General features: G+C 61.9%; 1 protein-coding gene across 1 annotated transcript in view; it reads left to right on the top strand.

Moving 5' to 3' along the window:
• Window positions 1–11,512, top strand: part of LOC128826550 (sacsin-like) — a 30,235-nt gene extending 18,723 nt beyond the window's left edge. Inside the window, exon 8 of the mRNA XM_054009891.1 lies at window positions 135–11,512. Coding sequence (XP_053865866.1) covers window positions 135–10,942 — 10,808 coding nt within the window. The 3' untranslated portion in view covers window positions 10,943–11,512. The remainder of the gene's footprint in view (window positions 1–134) is intronic.
• Window positions 11,513–15,371: the final 3,859 nt, after the last annotated feature.

A 15,371-nucleotide genomic window follows, 5' to 3' on the forward strand; every position in this document is an offset into this window, starting at 1 on the left:
CCCGCACCCCACCCCAGAGGTGGCTGCATTTTCGGTGGACTGACTATATTACGCTGCTCTGGGTTTGCCTGCGGGACTGGGAGCCGACGTGGTTCTGGTCCGGCTGTGATCCCGGGTGTCTCTGGTTCTTGCAGGGCTGTTCAGGAACCTCGTCTCTCTGGACCTGGCTGTCATTAAGCAGAACCTGAAGGCCGCCCTCCCCGCAGACTGGTTCAAAGGCGGCTCTGCCCACGTCACTTGGTGCCCGGGCGACCACCCTCGCCAGCCTCCCCGCCAGTGGCTGGCTGCCTTCTGGGACTTCCTACAGCACCATGTCTGCTCCCTGGCGCTGTTTGAGGGCCACCCGCTCATCCCCCTCACCCCCCCGGGCAAGGGCGCCCGTAGCCTCCAGCTGGCGCGGCTCTCTCCCACGCCCACGCTGCTTTTCCGGAGCTGGGAGGGGCGCAGCCTTACTGAGGATGAATCTGGCGTCCTGGAGGCTCTGGGCTGCACGGTGATCCACAGTTGGGACCAAGCACTCTGGCACCGGCAGCTGATAGACTACGTCCTGGCGCCCACGGCCGGCAACGCGCTGAGAGCCTTCGACCACCTGGGCGTGGCGGGCGTGGCTGCCCGGCTGCGCTCCCTGCCCCCAGATCGCGGCAGAATCCTCTGCCAATTTCTCTCCCAGGCGCCCGCTTCCTCCCTCTCCAACCGGGAGGCCGTGGTGCTGGGCAGCTTGCCCATCTTCCAGAAGATGCCCTCCGTCGTGCCGCCTTGCCCGGCCGGGCTGGTGGCAGCCGGCAGTTACCAAGCTTTGGAGAGGAGCACGGTGCCGGCGGTGCCTGAAGACCTGGTGCTGCCAGAGCCGGTGCTGCGGTGCCGGGACGAGGCGGACCGCCGGCTTTTGCTGCAGAGCCGGGACAGGCTGCTTGGCGCGGCAGAGCTGGCGTTGCTGGCGGTGAGGGCGGTGAAGAAGGGGGTGTACGCCAAGCGGGCGCCGGACGCCGAGCGGCTCATGCTGTGGGTGCTGCGGCACGGGGACGCCCTCTTCGGGCACAGCAAGGAGCTGCAGGCGCTGTGCGAGGAGCTGGCCTTCATGGACCGCGGCGGGACCCTGGCACGTGCCAACGAGCTCTTCGACCCCCAAAACATGATTTTCCGGGCCTTGCTGGGCCCCCGTTGCTTCCCACCCATGGCTTTCCGGGAGGCGGCCGTGCTCCGGTCCCTCTGTGCCCTGGGGCTGAAGACTAGCGAGACAGCCATCACCCCAGACCACGTGCTAGCGGCAGCCCAGGAGGTGGGCCGGCTCCAGCAGGCCAGAGACGCCCCCGGGGCCACGGCCAAATCCCGAGCGTTGATCGACCTGTGCAACCAGACCTCCGTGCTACGCCGCTTCTGCCAGAAGAAACTGCAGCGGCTGCGGGACCTGCCCTGGGTGCCCGCCACCGACCCGACCGAGCGCCAGCCGAATGGACCTTTCCTTCCCCCGGAGAGGCTGCGATCAGCCCGTTACGCCGGCCTGGCGGGGCTGGCGATGCCGCTGACGGACGCCTTCAGAGAGCCGGCCGAGGAGAAGTTGGGGTTGAGCCGGCCGCCCCCCCCGGAGAAGGTGCTGGTGAACCTGCTGCTCCTGGCACAGGGGGACCAGCCCAAGGACACCAGGACGCTGCTGCCGAAGCTTCACGTCGTCTACCAGCACATGCAGCAGAATCTGAGGCAGTTTCAGGTGGCGTTGTCCCACGCTGTCGTCTGGACCGGCAATGGATTCTCCGTCCCAGCCAAGGTGGTGCTGGCCTACCCTGCCGGCCTGGACTTGAGCTGCCTGGTGCCGAGGGTCCCCCAGGAGCTACTGCCTTACCGCCGGCTCTTCCTGGCCTGGGGGGCGCGGGATACAGTGGGCGAGGAGGAGCTGAGCCAGGCCCTGTGCCGGCTGGGGAAGGAGATCGAGGGTCGCGCCGGAGGTGGCACCGAGGCAGAGCTGCGGCTGACCGTGGCCATCCTAGACTGGCTGAAAAGCAGAGGGCACCGAGGCGACAGAGACCTGCCAGTGCCGGTGCAGGCTCCGGGAGGATCCGGCTTCACTCTGCGTCCAGCCTCGTTGGCCCTGTATTGCGACATTGACCGGGCCAGCCTGGCAGATCTGGAAGGTGACGACGCAGAGTTGGCCGTGGTGCATGAGGCGGTGGCACCGGCTACGGCCACCTTCCTGGGGGTGGCGCTGCTGAGCACGCGGGTGCTGCAGCCGCAGCTGTTTGAGGCGTGGGGGCCCTCGGAGCCCATCACCACGCGGATCTGGAACATCCTGCGGGAGTATACGGAAGAGGCCGACCTCTTCAAAGAGCTGATCCAGAACGCGGAGGACGCCGGTGCCAGGGCATGCTCTTTCCTGCTGGATCTGCGGCGCCACGGTGGTGGCACGGCCGGGCTGCTGGATCCCGGCATGGCCCCCTGCCACGGCCCGGCCCTCTGGTCCTACAACGATGCAGCCTTCACCGAGGAAGACTTAGTCAACATCATCCGGGTGGGAGCCGCCACCAAGGAAGGGCAGGAGGGCAAGATCGGCAAGTTCGGTCTGGGCTTCAACACAGTCTACCACGTGACCGATGTGCCCTCTGTGCTGAGCGGCAGCAGCCTCTTGATCTTCGACCCCAACGTCACCCACCTGCGGAAGCACATCCCCAACCCGGCCTGCCCCGGCATCCGGCTGGACCTGCGCCAGCGCCCGGCCACGCTGACCACCTTCGCCGAGCAGTTCCGGCCTTACCGGGGCTTGTTTGGGTTCCAAACGAAGGAGCCGTTCGACTTCCCGGGGACGCTCTTCCGCCTGCCTTTCCGCACCGAGGAGGAGGCCCGGGAGTCGCGGATCAGCCAGGTGGCTTTCAGCGTCGACCGGGTCGAGAGGCTCCAGAGTGGCTTCCGGGACTTTTGCCACCTCTTGCTGCTCTTCCTACGTGGGGTGCGGGAGGTGTCGCTGAAGCGCCTTCCCAACCAGGCCCCCTCCCCAGAAGCCACCCAGTCCCTGGCCACGCTGTGCCGGGAGCAGATCAAGTGCCTTGAGAATGCTGGAGATTCCAGGATGGGCCAGTCCAGCATCGAACAACTGACGGTACAGTGGGAGTCGGACATCACCATCAGCCACTACCTGGTACACACCGCCCAGGGCACCGGAGAGTCCTTGGTTCTGTTTCAGCAGGGGATGCGTGACGGGACCCGGCCCTCGCCCCCCAGCGCTGGAGTGGCTCTGCCGCTCGCCCCCACTGAGCCGGGGAAGTGGGCTCCACATCTGGACGGCTTTGATGGGCGCGTCTTCTGCTTCCTGCCCCTGCCCATTGCCTCCGGCCTCCCGGTTCACCTCCACGGGGCCTTCGCCGTCCTCTCCAATCGCAAAGGACTCTGGGATGCCACAGCCAAGGGCGAGTGGAACTGGGCGCTGCTGCGCGACGCGGTGCCGGCTGCCTGGCTCCAAGCACTGAGCCTGCTCCGAGACATGCACCGGGAGGGTGACCTGGAGGACTACGAATACCACACCTTTTGGCCGGATGCCGGCAAAGCCAGGCATCCCTTCACCGAGGCCGTGAAGGCCTTCTACCACGCGCTGGCCGATGGGCGGGACCTGGCGCTGTTCTCCGACGGCCGGCGATGGTGCACCATGAACAACGCCCGCTTCCTGGACTCCACCATCACCCGTAACACGCAGGTGGGGCAAACGGCCGCCAGGGTCTTTGCCAACTTGCTGCCCGAGCCCCTCCTGGCCGTGCAGCTGCCGAACTGGGTGAGATCTGGGTTCCAGGCCAGTGGCCAGGAGGACACCCTGCTGCCCAACACCTATGACTGGGTGAGGTTCTACCAGAAGATCGTGTTTGCCAACATGGGCACGCTGGACGCACCCGACCGTGACGCCTTGATTCTTCACGCCCTGGACATGAGCGATGCCATGGTAGACCAGCTGCTGGCCTCTGTGTCCTGCATCCCTACCACCCCCCGAGGGCAGCTGCAGCCCATCAGGAAGCTGGTGCACCCCCGGGGCAGAGCCGCCCCGCTGTACGACCCCCAGGACGGGCGCTTCCCCACTGGGACTGGCTTCCTGGCGCCGAAGAGACTGCTGCGGCTGGAGGAGCTGGGCATGGCCAAGGACGTGGTGCCGATGAAGGAGCTGCTGGAGCGGGCCCGCACCGTGCAGCCTCTCTGGCAGCGTGACCAGCGGCAGGGCTGTCAGAGAACCTGCTGCATCCTGGAGCTGCTGGAGCAGCTGTTGGAACAGGGTTTGGACAACACTGCCCAGGTGGCCTTCCGTGCCGTCCCCTTCCTGCCGGCTGCCTTGCCTGGTGCCCGCCATGAGCTCTGCCGGCCCACCGACCTCTACCACCACAAGCACAGGAGCCTGGTGGGGCTGATCCAACCCGTCTTGGCCAACAAGGACCTGGGAGGGGACTTCAGGTTCTCCAAGGCGCTCCAAGATTTCCTGGGGCTGAGCCGCAAGCCGCCGGCCGGCATGGTGCTGCAGCAGCTGGTGGAGGCGTGCCAGGGCTCCAACGCCCTGCCCAAGCCGGAGCTGCAGGAGACCGCGCGGCAGTGTTACGCCTACCTGGACAAGCTGCTGAGCAAGCAGCCCACATGCAAGAAGGAGGTAGCTGAGAAGGCTGCAGCATTCTCCTTTGTCCTGGTGGGGGCGCAGTTTGTGTCGGTGAAGGCAGTGGCCCGGGTGCTGTCATTCGAGGCCTCCCCGTATCTCCACCAGCTGCCGCAAGAGTACTGGGGGTTCAAGGCGCTGTGGGGGTGCGTGGGGCTGCAGGAGACCTTCGCCTTGGAGAACTACACGTGGGTGCTCCGGGACCTGGCCGGGAAGACAGCTGGGCGGAGTCTGTCCCCAGAGGAGCTGCAGTTGGTGCTGAGGCTAGTGACCATCGGGCTGATGGAGGACTCGCCGGATCGGCAGCCGGTGGGCGCTTACGAAACTCAGGGCATCTTCTTCCCGGATCAGCAGGGTGTCCTGCGCCCGGTGGCCAAGTTGCACTTCGATGACACACCCTGGCTGCCCCGGGAGGAGGGGACGCCCTTGTGCCACGGCCGGATCCCCCGGGAGGTGGCACTGCGCTACGGCGTGCCCACCACCAGGCACCGGGCGCTGGCCCAGGGGAAGATCCGGGGGCTGGAGCTGGCACCGTGGGCGTCGGAGTTCGGCGCCCGGGAGGAGCTGACCGTGCGGCTGCGGAACATCCTGCGGGAATACTCCTCGTCCTCCCGCGACGTGCTGAAGGAGCTGCTGCAGAACGCCGACGACGCCGGCGCCAGTCGGATCCACTTCGTCTGGGACCGGCGCCACCACCCCACCCAGCGCGTCATCTCCGAGGAGTGGGGCGGCCTGCAAGGCCCCGCCCTCTGCGTCTACAACGACAAGCCCCTGACGCAGGAGGACATCGAGGGCATCCAGCGACTGGGCGTGGGGGGCAAAGGTGGGCGGCAGGACAAGACGGGCAAGTACGGACTGGGTTTTAACGCCGTCTTCCACCTGACGGACTGCCCCGCCTTCATGACGGGCGACAGCGCCCTGGGCGTCTTCGATCCCCATCTCCGCTACGTGCCCACGGCCAGCGAGCACTACCCGGGCGCCATGTTCAGCGTCAACGGGGACTTCAAGAAGACCTTCCCCGACGTCTACACCACCTTCCTGCCCAACCTCTTCGACCTGAGCCAGGGCGTGCTCTTCCGCCTGCCACTGCGGACGGCGGAGGGCGCGGCTGGCTCGCGGGTGTGCCAGCGGGTTATCCATGAAGAGGTCCTGGAGGCGATGCAGGAGGCGCTGGTGCAGGAGGCAGAGAGCTTGGTGCTGTTCCTTCGCCATCTGAGGACAGTCGTCTTCTCCGAGATCACCGAGGGCAGGGCGCAGCCGCGGGAGCTGCTGCGGGTGGAGACGGAGATGGAGGAAGGCAACCTAGCACTGCGAAGGGCGTTCCAGGAGCGGCTGAGCCAAATGGCTGTCTCGGGCAGCGAGGAGGCCACGCCGGTGAGGGTTGTCTACACGATGAAAGTCAGTCACGGCCGCTCTCGGCCTCCCACCAGCTGGGGAGTGGTGTGGCAGGCCGGGGTAGACGACGCAGCCAAGAAGGAGTCTCCGGACCCAGAGCGCCTACCGTACGGCGCCGTGGCCGCCTGCCTGGACGCAGTCCTGCCTGGCAGGGCCTTCTGCACCCTGCCGCTGCCGCTGGAGACCGGCCTGCCCGTCCACATCAACGGCAACTTCTCGGTGGACTCAGCTCGCCGCGACCTGCACAAAGAGGACGGTGGGAGCCGGAACACAGCCTGGAATGGCTTCCTGATGCAGCGGCTGCTGGCCCCGCTCTATTGCCGGCTGCTGGATTGGCTGAGGAAGAAGCTGGGGGAGGCGCTGTGCTTCACGACACTGCAGGCCTGCTTGAAGATGCTGGAGCCAAAATATCTCCGATACTTCCCAGCCGTGAAGGAGCGCGTGGCCCCGCCCTGGCACCAGCTGGTCAAACAGGTCTACGAGCTCATTGCGGAGATGCAGCAGCCCCTGATACCCGTTTACCAGACGGAGACCATCCGCCGCCATGTGCACAGTGTGGAGATGGTGAGAATCACATGGACTGCGACCGGTGAGGGCCACCTGCTCCAGGAGCCCTTCTTCCTGCAGGAGGAGGCCTGTGACTCCATGAGCCGTGTCCTCCAAAGACTTGAGATGAAGCTCGTCCCGGCCTTCCGCAGCCTCCGACAGATCCACGCCGAGTTCACCAGGGCGGGCGTGAAGGTCCTGACCTTGAATCCTGGATCTCTCCGCTGCTTTCTCAAAGCGCTGCCTCTGGACCCGCCCTGCCGGGTCTCGGAGACGCCCCTGAAGGACCAGTCCAGCTGCCTTCTCCTGCTGGAGTTCTGCCTGAAGGAGCTGCGGAAAGGGGACGTCAGGGACCTGGAGGGGCTGCCACTCTCCGTGACCCACGACGGCATGCTGCGGCCGTTCAGCACCCGGGAGCCGGTGTTCCAGAGCACAGCCCACTGCCTCTTCCCGCGGCAGCATCACCAATTCCTTGCCTACTACGTCAGCCACAAGCCGCTGCTGCTCCAGGCCGGCTTCCTGAAGGCATTCACCCTGAAGGAGGCGGCCATGTTCATTCAGGAGGTGCTGGGGCAGCCGGACTGGGAGGCCCAGTCAGCAGAGTCCCGGAAGTGGCTGAAAGAGGTGTGGAAGCTCTTAAACCACATGATCTGTGAGGACAGTGAACGCAAGGAAGAAGCCATGAGCAAGGCCTTCAAAGAGTTGGTCTCCCTCTTCGAGTACTCGGCCATCCTCCCCATCTGCAGCGACCAGCCTGGAGACGAGCGCCTGGTTCCTCTGGTCTCCCTGCCCAGCATCATCCATGGGTACACCAGCGAGGTGGAAATCTCTCTGGGCAAGCTTGGCTTTGCCAAGCTGGATATCCTGATGATCCCCCATGATATCCGCTTCCACTGCATCCGCCCACGCCTGCTGCAGACACACGACCCCGTTTCGGTGCTGAAGCAGCTGTCCGCTAGGCCTGGTCTCTGTTGGGATGAGCTAAAGTCCTATGAGACCATCGGGCTGTTGAGGTTCCTCACGCAAAAGGTGGAGGAGCTGGCGCACGACCTGCTGGCTCAGCTCCAGTCCCTGCCCTTGTTCCAGACGCATCAGGGGACGTGGGTGGCGCTGGCCTTTTACCACAACGTCTACATCCTAGAGACCAAGATCCCCAAGCTCTCGAAGGACTTCCAGGCCTTGTACGAACTGGACCAGCAGACTGTCTTGCTCCAGGACAACGATCTCCATCGGGGGCTCTCCAAACGTCTTGGCATTGGCGTCTTGAATGATCTGCAGCAATTCATCCGCCATCTCCTGCCCCGTCTGCCCCGTCTCCCAGAATCCCAGCTGCTTGAGGCCTTACGGCTGCTCTTCACCATCCAAAAGCAGTACGGGGAGGAGTACCAGGCGGAGAAGAAGACCATCGTCTCGGCCTTCGGGCCCGTCAGCTTCATCCGGGACAAGCAGGGGGTCCTGCACCCAGCTTCCTACTTCTACGACGGAGAGATGCTGCTCTTCCAGACGCTGCGGCTCGACGCCAGGTTCGTGCCCGACGCGTTCTTCCAGGAGGTGAGGATGGAGAAGTTCATGGTGAACTCCTTCCTGCGGGATGTGGGCATGAAGCGGGAGATCTCGGAGGACGACTTTGTGGAGTTTGCCACGCAGATCGAGCGTCAGGCGGGGCAGGAAGGTGTGGCGGCCGGCAACCTCCCCGACCAGCGGAAGGCGCTTCTGTCGCATTTGCTGTCCCAGCCCAGTGACTCCCTGTCGGACCGCTTCCTGGAGAGAGTCTCGTCCATCCGTTTCCTCACTCCACGGAGTGTGTCGGACAATCTGAGGAATTTCCATCCACCCTGCATCCTTCATACACAGCCCGTGGCCCTCAAGGGTGCTCTGGTGGTGCCACGGAAGGAGGATGTGGCCCTGGTTTGGACGTCCGCTGTGATCCTTGCCCTGCCCTTTGTCCCTTGCATGAAGAACGCCTGGTCCGTGCTGGAGCGTCTGGGAGTGCTGCAGGCTGTGCCAGCCCTGGTGGTCCTGGACAACCTGAAGAACGTGTGTCAAGCACGGTGTGAGACCAAGGAAGGGCGGGAAACCCGGACCCATGTCTTCATGCAGACATACGGCTACCTGGAGCGCGACTTGAGGGGCTTCAACGCTGACTGCCTGGCGGGGCTGCCGGTGGTACTGGTGAAGGAGATGCAGGTGGCGGAGGCCAGCCAGGTGGTCTTCTCCTTGCGGCATGAGCAGGAGCTTCGGCCTTATCTCTACACCGTGCCCCCGTTGGTGGCTGTCTACAGCGAGCTGCTGCAGAAGCTGGGCGTGGAGCAGGAGCCCTCCGTCCGGCACTATGCCCGGGTGCTGCGCCGGATCCACCAGGAGACCCAAGACAAGGAAACCCTGCAGCCCAACCTCACCAAGACCGTCCTGCGGGCCACCCAGCATCTCTTCCAGCTGCTCAGCCAAGGGAAAGCGGACTTTTCTGGGGTGGAAGAGCTCCATCTGCCTTGCACCGATGGGAAGCTCTACCGCTCCAATACCCTGGTCTTCAGTGACTGTGCCCCTGCCGATGTTAGCCAAGCCTTGGGGAGCACCTTCCATTTCCTGGTGGACCTCTCCAGATGCCACCTGCCCTCTCCAGAATACGACCCCTGGAAGCTGGTGCGGCAACTGCCCCAGCCCCTGAGGCCCCAGCTCCTGTCAGAGATCACGGAGCTGCAGCTGGAGGAGGACTCTCTAGAGCTGTGCCCTTACGGTGAGTTCTGCGAGAGACAGAACCAGCTCCACGGCATCCTGGTGTCTCCCGAATTCCGGGAGGGCTTGGCGGCGCTGCTGAGGTGGCAGAGACGGGACGAGGAAGAAGAGGCGGAGACGGCCAGGAGGGAGCGGGAGGTGGCTTTCTCTGCCGAGCGGCTGGAGGTGGTGTGCTGTGAGAAGATCCAGACGACGATGATGCACCGCGGGAAGCGGCTGGAGGGGAGCCAAGTCTCCCAGGTTGTCCATGTGGTCCTGCATGCCGATGGGAGGCGCCGGGTCTACCTGCTGCACCAGGAGAGGATGGTGGATCTGGGCCAGTCAGTCCAGATTCTGAGCAGCTTGACCCAGGAGGTGGCCAGTATTATAGGAGGGATGTTGCGTTGGAAATCCATGTCAATCCTCATGCAGATGTTGGCCAGCACGGACCCCGGCCAAGTGCTCAGCATGCTGGAGAGGCACGGGGTGCCCTTGCAACCCAGCGCCTACACCGACGCCTACACCCTGCCCAGCCCTGGTACGGAGATCACCCAGGAGTGGTACGACAGCCTGGACATGAGCATCCTCAACACCTTCGCCCCGGGTGACTACGTGGGTTACCTGGACCCGGCGGCACCCAAGGAGCGCTACCAGTACGCCGTGGTGCTGGAAGTCCTGCCGGATGGCGCGGTGCCCATGTACCGCATCGACCTGGGAGCTGGGCGCCAGGAGGAGGTGAGCGCCAACGACCTGTATCAGTTCAAGAGGATCCAGGTGGATGGCCGTGGTCGGGCACTGGTGCTGGTGCCGGACCAGCAGCGGCAGCAGGAGAGGCGGGAAGCGTGGTACCGCCAGTCGCTGGGGCAGGTGAAGGAGGAGGTGGACACCTGCCTGGCCAAGATCTGGGAGCTGCCCGAGGGGGAGCGGCAGAAGGCGATCCGGCGGCTCTACCTTCGCTATCACCCCGACAAGAACATGGGGCAGGAGGAAATGGCCAACGAGGTCTGCAAGTACCTGCGGGAGAGGCTCCAGGAGCTGGAGGAGGGCAGGAAGCCCCGGGCAGCGGGCAATCCCCGCAGCCCCCAGGCCTCGGGCGGCAGGCACCATCCCAGTAGCCACCGGGGCTTCTCAGCCTCGTGGGACAAATGGGATGGGGAGGCCAGGCACCACAGACAGAGCCGCAGGGAGTTCACCGGCCAAAAGGACCATGGTTTCCACTACGATTTCTGGTCGTACCACCGGGCCCAGGCCGGCCGGCGTCCCCAGGCCAAGGAGGCCGGGCGCTGGCTCCGGCAGGCCCAGAGCGACCTGCGGGCGGCTGGCCACGATGTGGGGCAGCGCTGCACCAACTGGGTCTTCTACAAGGTCCACCGTGCGGTGGAGAAGGCCCTGGCGGCTGTCGTGTACGATCGGGGGGAGCGCTTTGAGCGGGAGCAGACGCTGGCCTCGCTGGCGCAGAAGGTGGCAGCCTACGACCCCGGGCTGGAGGGGCTGCCGGCACAAGTGGCTGAACTGCGCCGGCATGGCGTGGACGACAAGACCACGCAGTATCCCATGTACCACCCCCCGCCCACCATTCCCAACGAGGCCTTTCCGGCCGGAGAGGAGCAGGAGGTGCTGCGGCTGGTGCAGGGTCTGCTGGATGTGGTGCAGGCGCACGTGGCCAGGCACTGAGGACGGTGCCACAGGGATGGTGCTACTCAGGGCAGTGAGAGCACCCCCTGGGGGAGGCACCGGGGGCTGCACCAGAGGGACCTGCGCCTACTACTGTTAGCAGCAAGGCAACCCCCAATCAGGGATTGTGCCATGGAGACCTGGCTTTTCTAGAGTGACAGTGCCTCCGGGGGGAGCAACTGGGGACTGCACCATAGGGACCAGCACCCCCTTGGGGTAGCCACTGGGGACTGCACCATAGGGACCAGCGCCTACTACTGGTAGTAGCAAGGGCAACCCCCTACCAGAGCCTGTGCCATGGAAACCCGGCTTCTTCAGCAGTGACCGTACCTGTGGCAGGGGTGGGGGCACTGGCTCCAAGCTGCTGTCACTGTGGGTGCAGGGGGATGCGGGGGGGACAGGGGCCTTTGTGGGCAGGGGGTTAGCGTAAGGTTGATGCTGTGATGGCTTGTATGGGGCTGCCCCAAAGGCGGCTTGACCCTCTCCCCCTGGCCCTGCTGTTTGCCTCGTCTCTGCTCCCGCACTGGCTGGCTTTTGTACTAGGAGGAATAAACCCAGTTACTTCAGTAACCCAGTGTCCTTGAAGTCATGGTGTCAGCCCTTCGCTCCCGGACAGTCCTTTCTTGGGGGGAGGGTCCTGCCCCCTGCTGGAGGGGATGAGCCCTGCTTTCTGGGGGTGGGTGGGTTCCGGCTGCCCATCCCCCTCCCGCCAAGGTCCCTTCCCTGAGGCTGGCAGTGATAGAGCTGGGCACACCCCCCCAACACACACAAACACACACATGCTGTCAAGGGCTGGGGCCCTGCCCAACTCAGAACAGGCGCTGGAGGGCAGGGGGATTCCATCTTTAGGGTGGGTCAAAGATGACCCAGAACTCGTGTGGCCAGGGGGCAGGGAATAAGGCACAGAGGGCACTGACTCCCATCTGGCCCCAGGGGGGGTCTGGCTGGCTCGCTCAGGGGGGGCAGGGAATGGGGTCTGGGGCCTTTCCCCTCTAGGGGGCACTGGCTCCCATCTGGCCCCAGGGCAGAGACTGGCTGGCTCGGGGATGGGGAATGGGGCCTTCCCCCTCTAGGGGGCGCTGGCTCCCATCTGGCCCCAGGGCAGAGACAGGCTGGCTCGGGGATGGGGAATGGGGCCTTCCCCCTCTGTGGCTAGCTGTGGTTTCCAGCTGTTGTGTGGCCCCTGCCTGAAATGGGTTCACTGGGTCTCAGCCCAATTCCTCGTGGGATGGGCCTCGGAGCCGGAGCCCTGCTCTGCCCCCTAGCGGCGGGTCCCCCAGGGGGGGAGGTGGCTGTGGGGACAGGGGCTCATGCTGCCATTGGGTTCTGGGGGCTGCTGCCTGTGAGGCCTGGGGCCCAGCCCCTCTCAGGGTGTCTACCCTGGGGCCCTGCCCTGTCCTGGGGGCCTTGCTGGAATGGACCATGCTCCAGTTCATTGGGGACCTGCACTGAGTTGAGGCCTGCCCCCAGCTCCATAGGCTGGGCACTCCTCCACCATGCCCTGCAGTCAGTATGGGCCAGAGAGACCCTACAATAACAGTGGGTGCAACGCTGTTATGCCAGAGAGACCCTACAATAACACAGTGATGGTGGCAGCCCCATTACCCCAGAAAGACCCTACAATAAAAAACTAGGACTCAGCCTCCATTTCTCCCAAGAGACCCTACAATAACAAATCAATACACAGTCCCACCACTCATGAGAGACCCTACAACAACAAAGCAGCATATACATCCCCATTGTTCATGAGATACCCTATAATAACAAACCAGTGGATGTAACCCTGGTGTGTGTGTGTTTGGGGGGCTTTTGCAGTCATTTCCTGTGTTGCCTGTTCTGCCCCTGTCTTTGGCCTGGTGGGGGGGGGTCGCACTGCTGTTGGGGGGCTGGAGGTCATCACACATGAACCCGATGCACGGATGGGTCAAATGGATCATCTCATCGGGTCAAGCGATCATCGCATCGGGTTAAGGGGCATTGGACCGGGCCAAAGAGTCATCTGACAGGGTCAAGAGGCCATCAGGTATGGATGCATTGGTGATGGTTCCTAGAGATGGATGCTGCTTTAGTGAGATGCCTCGCAGGCAGAGGAGGACTTCAGGGACCGCGGGAGCATGTCGAAGCAGAAGAATAGCCAAGCAATCTTATCCGAGATTGTTCCCGTCCCACAAGCAAAGGGAAACAGAAGGCTGTAGAGTGTGGAAGTGAACCACTGGCGAGGTGAGCAGGGACTGGTTGAACATTGGGCCACTTTCTGTGTGAAGAGGGGGATGTACAAGTTGCATGGTCTCCACCTCAGGAAAAGGGGCACCAATCTCCTTATGGACAAGCTGGCTAGAGTAGCTGGTGTGTGTGTTAACCAGTGGTTCTCAAACTAGGGCCGCTGCTTGTTCAGGGAAAGCCCCTGGCGGGCCAGGCCGGTTTGTTTACCTCCCGCGTCCACAGGTTCGGCCAATGGGGCTGCAGGAAAGGGCGGCCAGCACATCCCTAGGCCTTAGCATAATGAGCAGGCAGAAAGAGGGAAGAAACTAACACGCCGCACAAAATTGAGATGCTGAGAAGCAAATTAATGAAGGAACCGAAGGGCACGAAGAGAAGAAATTCTTGAATTGCCTGTGCACCAATGCTGGCAGCCTGGGGGAACAAAGAGGAGGAAGTAAAATTGCTCATTTGTGAGCATAAATGCAATCTAGTTGGTATCACTGAAACCTGGCGGGATGATTTGCACGACTGGATTGTTAAAATGAATGGTTATACACCTATTTAGGAAGGAGCAAGAGGGCTTTTTAAGTTCTTGGCTTTGCTTATTAAATGGACGCCACGCTTCAGCTGCTAGGTTCTGTTGAAATGCAGAAAAGGCAGAAGTACAGTCTGTTCTGGTTTGGGAGAAAAAACAGATGATATCGTCTCATCGTATGGTGATGAGAACACTCTTGCCATTCCATCTCTGGAGGATGTTAAACAGAAGCTACTAAAGTTAGACATTTTAAAAGCACCAGGTCCAGATAACTTGCATCCAGGAGTTTTAAAAGAGCTGGCCGAGGAGCTCTCTAACCTGTTAGTGTTTTTCAATAAGTTGTGGCACACGGGGGAAGTTCCAGAAGACTGAAATAAAGCTAATGTTGGGCCAATATGTAAAAAGTGTAAAAGAGATGACCTGAGTAATTATAGACCTGTCATCCTGATGTCGATCCAGTGGCTGATATAGGTCAATTAATAAAGAATTAAAGGAGAGTAATGTAATTAATGCCAATCAACAAGGGCTTATGGAAAATAGATCCTGTCAAACTAACTTGATATCATTATTACAAGTTTGGTTCATGAAGGTAGTAGCATTGACGCAATATACTTAGACTTCTGAGAAGGTGTTTGACTTGGTACCGCGTAACATTTTGATGACAGAACTAGAACGATTAGGGTGACCAGCTGTCCCGATTTTATAGGGACAGTCCTGATTTTTGGGTCTTTTTCTTATATAGGCTCCTATTACTCCCCCACCCCCATCCCAATTTTTCACACTTGCTGTCTGGTCACCCTAAGAACGATAGAATATGAACATTGCCCACATTCAATGGATTAAAAACTGGCTAACTGATAGGTCTTAGAACAGGGGTTGGCAAACTTTCAGCAGTGGTGTGCCGAATCTTCATTTATACACTCTAATTTAAGGCTTCGCGTGCCGGTAATACATTTTAACGCTTTTTAGAAGGTCTCTCTATAAGTCTATAATATATAACCAAACTACTGTTATATATAAAGGGTGGCCTGCTGGGACTCTAGGCCCGAAAGCAGGATGTGCAAGGGCTGGAAACCAAGATTGGCAGCTGAGGTGAGTGGAGTAGGTGGCTGGTAGGCCTGAGCAGGGCTGGAGGCCTGGACCCTGTCTGCAAGAGAGCCTCCAACCGGAAGCAAGGTGAGTGGAGCTGTGCGGTAGAGACCCCTGCTGGCGAGGGGCCAGCAGCCAGAACCCCAGAGCAGCGACTGGCTCGGCCTGCTGCCACTCTGGGGTTTCTGCCCCCAGCTCCTGCTCGCTGCCAGCCTGGGGTTCCTTAACCCAGGCCGGCAGCGGGTGCTGAGTGGGACCTGCGGGGACCCCGGCTGGCAGGAGCCAGCAGCGGGAACTCCAGAGCGGGGTGGGCTGAGGCCGCGTGTCAGGAAAAATCGGTTTGTGTGCCAGCTTTGGCACGCGTGCCGTAGGTTGCCGACCCCTGTCTTAGAATGTAAATGTAAATGCGGAATCGTCATCAAGCAGCTGTGCTTTCAGTGGGATCCCGCAGAGAGCGGTTCTTGGACATAAGCTATTTAATGTTTTTATCAATGACTTGGAAGAAAATATAAAGAAGAGCAACAAGAATGATTAAAGGTCTTGAGAACATGACCTATGAAGGAAGGCTGAAAGAATTGGGTTTGTTTAGTTTGGAAAAGAGAA

This window comes from Malaclemys terrapin, chromosome 20, assembly GCF_027887155.1.
Source record: "Malaclemys terrapin pileata isolate rMalTer1 chromosome 20, rMalTer1.hap1, whole genome shotgun sequence".
NCBI lineage: Eukaryota > Metazoa > Chordata > Testudines > Emydidae > Malaclemys > Malaclemys terrapin.